The sequence below is a fragment of the Gossypium hirsutum genome, chromosome A05 (assembly GCF_007990345.1).
Source record: "Gossypium hirsutum isolate 1008001.06 chromosome A05, Gossypium_hirsutum_v2.1, whole genome shotgun sequence".
In the NCBI taxonomy this organism is placed as follows: Eukaryota; Viridiplantae; Streptophyta; class Magnoliopsida; order Malvales; family Malvaceae; genus Gossypium; species Gossypium hirsutum.
The window spans coordinates 45,093,551-45,103,058 of record NC_053428.1 but is presented as its reverse complement, the minus strand read 5'-3'; the positions used below and the strand labels follow the sequence as shown (position 1 = coordinate 45,103,058).

The 9,508-nt window shown below is 36.8% G+C and overlaps 1 protein-coding gene across 1 annotated transcript; it reads right to left on the bottom strand.

Moving 5' to 3' along the window:
* Window positions 1–214: 214 nt before the first annotated feature.
* LOC107960079 (transmembrane emp24 domain-containing protein p24delta9) lies at window positions 215–2,742 on the bottom strand. The gene is made up of 4 exons (XM_016896292.2): window positions 2,201–2,742; window positions 1,869–2,078; window positions 603–679; window positions 215–492 (listed from the first exon to the last, which is right to left on the bottom strand). Exons 1-4 carry the CDS (start codon window positions 2,405–2,407, stop codon window positions 348–350), a joined length of 639 nt encoding a protein of 212 aa, XP_016751781.1. The 5' UTR covers window positions 2,408–2,742; the 3' UTR covers window positions 215–347.
* Window positions 2,743–9,508: the final 6,766 nt, after the last annotated feature.

Below are 9,508 nucleotides of genomic sequence, written 5' to 3'. Positions count from 1 at the left end.
TTCACCAAATGCAACTCAATCTTCTTTGCTTTTTTCTGCAATTCCTATATATACCTGTCTTATTTCCATCATCTGGTTAGAATTGAATTGGATTTCCTCTTTAATAAAATAAAATCGGTGAATCCTATCTTTTCAGGCTTTTGGATGCAAGTTTAAGACGATCATAAACGTTGTTGCAACATTTAGACCCAAATATGTTAATGCCACCTCTGAGTTGACAAAACACAACCGCTGTTGTTCTCATATAAATTCAAACATGAATAGGAAAGATTAAGCATGGTCAAAACTCCAATATAAAATTTGTTTTTTTCTGGGGTCCAACTATGATCTTCTTTTGTTTTACAAGCTTAAATGAGCTTCTTTTTCTCAAAGAAGGTCTTCAAGTGCCAAAATTGTATTCCAGCTACTGACAAGCAAAGAAAAAGAGAAAGGAACGACAACCAGAACATCTTGGAGGTAGTAGCTTGGTTCAGCGCCTGCATTTCTTCTTCTCTGTTTAAAAGAAAAAATCAAAAGCGGAACGGAGTAAGATCCCTCGAGGCGGTAAAAACCAGGTAATGTTATACATTAGATGGGTTTAAGCGACAACAATGCTTCCTTACCTTTCTCGCAGATAAAACATTTCCTCGTGGATGGAGGTAACCGTATCATACAACTTCTTCAGTTCCAGTTCCATCACCTGGAATTTACAGTAAAAGTAACAAAAAGACATAAGACTTTCCGGATATAAACAGTCCAAGGCCAGGCATATCTAAAGAGAATTAAACAATACAAACAGGCCTAATCTTTATCCCAAGACTAATAGTGGGACAATTTCGGTCGGCAGGATTCATTCAGCAATGACTGCAACAAGATTTAAAAGCCACCCTAGTGCTGATTGCCTGTTCTGGTGGGCTTTCATACAAGGATTTGAACCATAGCTAAGCATATAACTTGCCTACATAAATTATGTTTCGTAGTGTATGTAGTTCAAAGATGGAAATAAATATCCCTATATTCAATTAATCTTATGAAACCAAGGGGCAAAGCGATCAGCATCTCATGCCACAAATGAAAGCTGCAAATATGCTGAAAAGAAAGAAGATAACAGAGCTCAAGTCTGATGAAAAAGCAGAAATCCCAATAGAAGAATGAATCCCTTTAGTTCAGCTCAGCAGTAGGGAGAGGTATTGATAACCAAGACCGACTCTATTGATCATTAGAAGAAAAGAAATCTAATTTTAAACTTTGATCAACAAGTCCAGTGGAAGTATAAGCCGCTTCATCCACATTTTCCCACCCTTTTTCTTTCTCTTAAAATATATGGTAGATAACAATTCTACCCGCGTATAGATTTTTTCCTCCCTTAACCTTCCTTCTATACATTAATCCATTTTCTCGACAGGAAAGAGCTATCCTCTCTTCTAACAGAAATGTTAAATTGTAAAGCAAAGCAAAACTTGGAGCAAATCATCTATATAAGAAGGAAACATAGAACCTTTTGGACTTGTAGCACGAGAGGAAGACAACCGCTTTAACTATAATAGCAAACCTTCTGCCTAAGCCTAACTCTTAGCTGATGAAATGAAAGATATTCAATGAATTTCAACAAGTTGTAAACCCTCAACAGCAAGCAAAATCTTAACAGAACTGAAATTTCAACTAGGTTACGAACATAATAACGTTTAAACATATTGTGCATGCTAAACTTAGGGGTATGGCCCTTTCCACCAGCAAAACAAATATAAACCCTTAGCCCTAAACTTCAAATAGTAAAAACCCTATGTATCCAAGCTACCACTAGTCGTTTAATATTTTATTATTTTGTGAGACATGCCAATCATGTTGATTGCAGGACTTATTAATAAGCTAAAACAGAAGAGACTTACATCGACCTGGCCTTTCTTGGCAACATTAGACCAGTCCTTTGCTTGAACTCCACTCCTCCAATCAAAATCAACAGTCATAATAATCTGCGGCGAATGATCCTCCGCCCAAAAGCACGCCATGTAATCTCCTTCCTCCGCCGCCGTGAACGCAAACTGCCCTGTCTCCACTTTCTCCGCCGTGTGCAAACTATTCCCTTGCGGCGACGTTACCTTCATTCATTCAGTCAAGTAACCAACCCCCCAACAAAGGAAAAAACGAAGCAAGCTTCAATCTTATTATTCGCAAAGTTCATCATAAAATAATTTTAAAAACCCAAAATAAAATAGAATACCCTGACAGCGAACTTGAGAGAATCGGGCAAAGGGTAAGCTTCGTTTGGGTTGACAACGTGGTACTTTCCGACCGTCATGGAATTGCTTTTGATGTCTTCGGAGATGCACTTGGTGTGTCCCGATTGCAGCTCGAATCGCAATGCTTGCGACGCAGAGGATAAAATCCCCACAACCACAACCACCATTATGACCGACCGGAGAATCATAGTCGACCACTCAACTTTCAATTCAACTGCTAGAAACGCAAAAGACAGTTACAGACAGATTCTTTGTTTTTGTTTTTTTTTAGTGCTGTTGTGAGTAAATCAGTTCGAGTCGCAAGGATGTGGAAGACGAAGGAAATTAGGGAAAAGAAAATCTGAAAATTACTGCACGACGTGGTGAGATATAACTGAAGCTAAATACGATTAGGGCTGTTCTGTCCTAAAATCTCAGATCTGACTGTTTTACTGTTATTACAATAAAAACCTTAATTTAAAATAAAACTTAGAGCCAAAAACTGTAATGGAATAGTCATAGATGTAATAGGATTAGGAATAACAGTAATTTAGTTGGATAGAATGAAATAAATATTGTAATAGTATTTACGTATTTAATATAAAAGAATAGGTATGTAATAGTTAAAAAAAAACTCAAATGATGAATATACTCTTTAATAAATTAAATTATGTTTTTATTTTTTTATAAATATATTAAAAAAATAAAAGCATTAAATGTTAAAATGACAATTTTATCCTTAAACTAAAATCTATATTGTTATTTAATTTAATTAAAAAGATAATTCGTTGTCGTGTAACGAGAATGAAAAAAAGACTTTTAAGAAGGACCAATTTTGTCCAGTCTCGCCGAATCTTGACTTCTTGGTGCTCATCTTCTTTAAATAACATTGTTCTAACTTACTGCAACTTTAGAGAGATAAGGTTAGTGGCTTTAATCTGCTCCACTGCAACTTCAAGGAGATAAGATTCATTATTTTTAATTTCCTCCACTACAACTTCAGAGAGATAAGACTTGTAATTTGTAGTTTTAATTTGTTCCACTGCAATTTCAGGGAAATAAGATTCGCTATCTTCAACCTGCTCCACTGCAACTTCAGAGAGATAAGGTTAGTGGCTTCAATCTGCTCCACTGTAACTTCAGGGAGATAAGATTCGTTATAATAACTTCAATCTGTCCCACTACAACTTCAGGGGTATGAGATTTGTAACTTTAATCTATTCTACTGCAACTTTAGAGAGATAAGATTTGTTATTTTTAACCTGCTCCACTGCAACTTAAGGGAAATAAGATTAGCATATTCAATCTGCTCTACTACAGCTTCAGGGAGATAAGATTTATAGCTTGTAGCTTTAATCTGTTTCACTGTGACTTCAGGGAAATAAGACTAGCATCTTCAATCTGCTCTATGCAACTTCAGGAAGATAAGATTTTTAGCTTGTAACTTTAATCTGTTCCACTGTGACTTTAGGGAAATAAGATTAACATCTTCAATCTGCTCCACTGCAACTTCAGGAAGATAAGATTTGTGGCTTTAATCTTCTCCACTGCAACTTCAGGGAGATAAGATTCATCACGATGACTTCAATCCATCCCATTGTAACTTCAAGGCCATAGGATTTATGGTTTCACTGATCTGTTACATCATTCTCTAGGGAACATGACCTGTAGAATCCATTTCATAGGCCTATCTTTATGCCTAGTGATTAGGATGTTATGATCAGAATGAATCAAATACTTCTAACTAGATATGTATAAATGATGTTTGCATGAATGCAGAATGTCATTTTTTTTAGAATGATCCCCTTTTAATGCTTAGGTTGACACTGCTCGTTGTTCACCAAGGTTCTATCACTAACGTATTACCCTGGCCTCTTGTTCAGCTGGTATCTTTAATAGAGCACTCGAAGAACTAGTCATAATTTGGGCTATTCATTCCCAAACTTTTCCAACTCTTAGATTTGGTTAGTTTTGACTAGTGGTCCTGTTTCAAATCCTTACACTATTTAGAAAACATTCAGAGCAATATGCAAGAAATCCTTTTACTTCAATATTATTAGTCCATTAATCGTTATTTCAATGAAAAATACTTAAAAAAGATTATCACAATGGACAAAAGGGATTTTATTGAGGGCAAAGCTTGAAATGGATAAATTAATCAAAGATAGCAAACATTGCTAAAATACAAAATGAATAAGATGAAAATAGGTGCCCCAAATATCGCAGCATGAGTTTCCTCACACTAATTTCTCGAGGACCCTTTTGGAGTTGATATGTGTTTCGGAGATCCAAAATACTTTGTTGATGCCCTAAGACGTAGCATCTCTCCTCCTTGTTCATTCAGGGATAACAAGACTACCACATGCCCCATCTTTGATCAAAATTTGAATTGCTCTTTTCTTGGGTTTTCAATTCAAAACCCCTTTAGTCTCAAGACGCCCTTTGCAGGTTTTCGCCTCGGCCTCTCCCTTCTTTTTTTTTAGGTGAAGTATCTTTTAACTGAATCTGAATTTATAGGGTTGGGCAAATCTCTTCCATTCATCTCGGTCAAAATTAACGCTCCTATAGAAAAGACCTTATTTACCACATAAGGTCCTTCCCAATTCGGCATCCATTTCCCTCTAAAATCCTTTTGCATGGGCAGGATCTTTTTCAATACTAGGTCCCTCTCATGGAATTCTCTAGGACGAACATTTTTATTGTAAGCTCGTATCATTTGTTTTTGGTACATCTGACCATGACGGATGGCTTTCAATCTTTTCTCTTCAATCAAGTTTAGTTGATCATATCGGGATTGGATCCATTCTGTTTCATCCAACTTCAATTCTGCCAAAACTCGAAGAGAATGAATCTTGACTTCAATGGGTAAAACTGTCTCCATTCCATAAACCGAAGAGAAAGATGTTGCCCCGGTGGAGGTCCTGACAGATGTTCGATAAGCATATAGAGCAAATGGTAACTTCTCATTCCAATCTTTATAGGTCTTAGTCATTTTCCCCACGATCTTCTTGATATTCTTATTGGTTGCCTTCACTGCACCATTCATATTTGGGCGATATGGAGACAAGTTATGGTGTTTGATCTTGAATTGACTACAGACCTTTGCTATCGTACTGTTGTTCAAGTTCAATGCATTGTCAGAGATGATCCTTTCTGGCATTCCATACTGACATATGATTTCTTTTTTCAAGAATTTGCTAACTCCAACTTCGTGACATTGGCGTAAGAAGTGGCTTCTTCCCACTTGGTGAAGTAATCGATGACCACAAAGATAAATCGATGCCCATTAAAAGATTTTGGTGATATCAGCACAATGACATCCATGCCCCACATAGAGAAAGGCCATGGAGAAGTCATGACATAAAGAGGTGAATGAGGCACATGAATTTTGTTTCTATAAATTTGGCACTTATGACATCTCTTGGCGTAATTAATACAATCCCCTTCTATAGTGGACCAATAATACCTAAATCTTATGATTTGTCTGGCCATTGTAAAACCATTAGCATGTGTTCCGCAGACACCCTCATGTACTTCTTCCAAGATTTTCTTAGCTTTAACATCGTCCACATATCTTAGTAGCACTTGATCCTTTCTTCTCTTGTATAGGATCTCTCCATCTAAAACATAGTCACTGGCCAGTCTTCTTAACGTTCTTTTATTATTCTCATTTACTTGGTCAGGGTATTCATGATTCTTCACATCTCATAGTATATTGTGGTACCAAGGGTGATCATCCTTTTCTTCTTCTTCTTCGATGTTGTAACAATGAGCCGGAGTCTCATAAATACTTATCTGGATAGGTTTTACATCCTCTTTTTTATTCACTTTGACCATGAAAGCTAAGGTAGCCAGGGCATCAGCCATTTGATTTTCATCTCGTGGGAGATAGCAGAAGGTGATGTCATCAAACTCTTCAATCAGCTCTAGAACCAGCCTACAATAATTAATCAATTTGGGGTCTCTTGTCTCTCATTCACCTTTGAGTTGATAGATCACTAATGCAGAATTCCCATATACCTCTAGTACTTTGATGTTACGTTATATGGCTGCACGGATACCCATGATGCATGCTTTGTATTCTACCATATTGTTCGTGTAATTAAAATCTAATTTACTAGTGAATGGATAATGATCTCCATCTTGGGATACTAGGACTACCCCAATTCTACTATTCACAGCATTTGAGGCTCCGTCAAAGTTTAGTTTCCAAGGATAGCCTTCTTGAGAGTCTTCTTTAGTGGTTGCAACATACATTGCTCCAGAACCAGCCTACAATAATTAATCAATTTGGGGTCTCTTGTCTCCCATTCACCTTTGAGTTGATAGATCACTAATGTAGAATCTCCATATACCTCTAGTACTTTAATGTTACGTTTTATGGCTGCACGGATACCCATGATGCATGCTTCGTATTCTACCATATTGTTCGTGTAATTAAAATCCAATTTACTAGTGAATGGATAATGATCTCCATCTTGGGATACCAGGACTACCCCAATTCTATTATTTACAACATTTGAGGCTCCGTCACAGTTTAGTTTCTAAGGATAGCCTTCTTGAGAGTCTTCTTTAGTGGTTGCAACATACATTAGATCTTTATTTGGGAAATCAAAATTTAAAGGCTCGTAATCTTCTAGAGCTCTACTGACTAGAAAATTTGCTATTGCGTTCTCTTTTATAACCTTCTGATTCACATAAACTATATCAAATTTGAAAAGCAGAATTTGCCACTGGGTCATTCTTCCATTCAAAGTAGTCAACTCCATCATATACTTTAGAGGGTCCATTTTTTAGATGAGCCAAGTTGTGTGGTACAACATGTACTATCTCAGTTTTTGGGTTGTCCAGAATAAGGCGTAACACAACTTCTCGATTGACGAATATCTTGTTTTACATTTAGTGAATTTCTTACTAAGATAGTATATCGCTCTTTTTTTCCTTTCTGACTCATCATGTTAACCAAGAACGTATCCCATGGAATTCCTGAATACTGCCAAGTATAGTATCAGCGGCTTATCTAGGTTGGGAGGCATCAACACTGGGGTATTGGATAGGTAATTTTTGACCTTGTCGAAAGTCTTCTGGCATTCTTCATCCCAAACACCTGAATTGTATTTTTTAAGCAGACGGAATATGGGGTCGCATTTCTCAGTTAGTTGTGAAATGAACTGGGCGATGTAATTTAGTTTTCTTAGGAAACTTCAAACTTCTTTTTGAGTGCTTGGCGGAGGCAACTCCTGTATAGCCTTTACTTTATCTGGGTTGATCTCTATCCCCTTTTCACTAACTATAAATCCTAGAAATTTTCCTGACCTAGCCCCGAAGATACATTTTGCTGGATTGAGTTTTAGTTGGAATTTTCTCAATCTTAAGAACAACTTTCTTAAGACTTGCACATGCTTTTTTTCTGTTCTGGATTTTAAAATCATGTCGTCTACATAAACTTCAATTTCTTTGTGTATCACGTCATGAAACAAGGTTGCCATGGCTCTTTGATATGTGGTTTCGCATTTTTCAGTCCAAATAGCATCATCTTATAGCAAAATGTTCCTCACATGGTTACGAATGTAGTCTTCTCCATGTCTTTAGGTTGTATCTTTATCTGGTTGTATCCCTAGAAACCATCCATAAAAGATGACAGAGAGTAACCTGTCGTGTTGTCTACTAAAGCATCGATATGAGACAATAGAAAATTGTCCTTCGGTCTGGCTTTGTTCAAATCTTTGTAGCCTACGCACATTCATACTTTCCCATCTTTTTTAGAGACAGGGACGATATTGGCTACCCATTCTGAGTATTTAACCACTTGTAAGAAACTAGCATCGAATTACTTTTTGACTTCCTTTTTTTATTTTCAGTAAAACATCAGGCCTCATCCTTCAGACCTTTTGTTGAACTGGCTTGCACTATTCCTTTATGGGGAGCCAGTGTACCACGATATCAGTATTTAATCCAGGCATGTTTTGATATGACCACGTGAAGACATCCTTGAATTCCTGGAGTAACTTAATGAGATCTCGCTTTGTCTCTGCGGCAATGCAAGCTCCAATCTTCACCTCTTTTTCCCTTCCTAAGCTCACAATTTTTACTGACTCTTTGCAAGGTAGGATTTGTTTATCATCTTGTTCTACCATCCTCAACAAAGTATAAGATAGGCTACAGTTTCGATCATCTTCAAAATCCTGAGAATCCTCCATACACATATCTTGCTTAAAAGGAGATTCTGAATCAGTAGCAACGTTACTCATATCATTGATATCTAAAGACCTGTAATAGGGATGGATAAAAAATCAAAGAACAAAAGAATCTAAGAATAATTATCTGTATGGTATGATTATGAATGAAATGGAAAGGATAAAAGAATATTTATTCAAGATGATACGCAAAGATGTATTTTATTGAAATAAAAATGTTGGACATAAACCTATTTCACAAAAAGGATTCTTATTACTCCTAGGCTTAGAGCAATAAGCGTGTTTTGAACATTACTCTAAATTAGCTTTAAAAACTATAGAAATTTCTTCTGCAGTCTAATTGTTCAAAACATTTCCAGGTACATAGGGCAGATGCCTGATAAATTTTCTCCCCCAATTTTTCTTCGAATATGGTATTGATGTTCAGATTTCCCAACATTTCTTCTGCGGTCTCTTTTCTTGACATCTTCTGTTTAGGGTGAATAGTTTCTCCTGACATAAAAGTCCTAGATATATGGAGAAAGGTCATCGGTTCCCACTTGACCTCTTCCTAACTCAATCGTGCTCTTCTCATTTCTTACTTTTTCTTTAGCTCTCTCTTCTTTTGCCTCACATCTGGCTTGTATCCTAAGCCAAAGCGGTCTCGTTTGTCCATGAGTATGGGTGTCTTGACCCTTCCTTGAAGGTATTTTTCAAGTCTTCTTCCCTATAAGGCTCATTTCTCAACCGTCAGTTGCAAGCCCATCCTTATTATTTTGGAGATTTTGGGCATCGGGATCTTGTTCCCTTCGACAATGAAGGTTGCATTCAAAAATTCCAGTGATCGAAAGGAATATTCTATCTCTTCATTATCTGCCTCTATGTATGGCGCGTCACTGGTTATAAATACAATAATGTCTTCTTCCGCATTTATCATACCAGTCGACCATCAGTTACCAACTTTAGCTTTTGGTGTAGTGATGACAGCACTGCTTCAGTCGAGTGAATCTAAGGCCTCCCCAACAAGCAATTATAAGAAGGCTTAATGTCTATCACCAAGAAATTTACTTCATACGTGTTTGGACCAATCAAAAGGGGTATCTCAATCCTTCCCATCACCCTTATTTTGATACA

What these genes read in the sequence shown, in the direction of transcription:
- LOC107960079 (XM_016896292.2), bottom strand. Translation starts at nt 2,407, where the DNA reads ATGATTCTCCGGTCGGTCATAATGGTGGTTGTGGTTGTGGGGATTTTA. An exon ending in CCAAGAAAGGCCAGGTCGAT is followed by an intron (nt 680 to 1,868) that starts GTAAGTCTCTTC and finishes TGTAAATTCCAG; the next exon opens with GTGATGGAACTGGAACTGAA. An exon ending in ATGTTTTATCTGCGAGAAAG is followed by an intron (nt 493 to 602) that starts GTAAGGAAGCAT and finishes TCTTTTAAACAG; the next exon opens with AGAAGAAGAAATGCAGGCGC.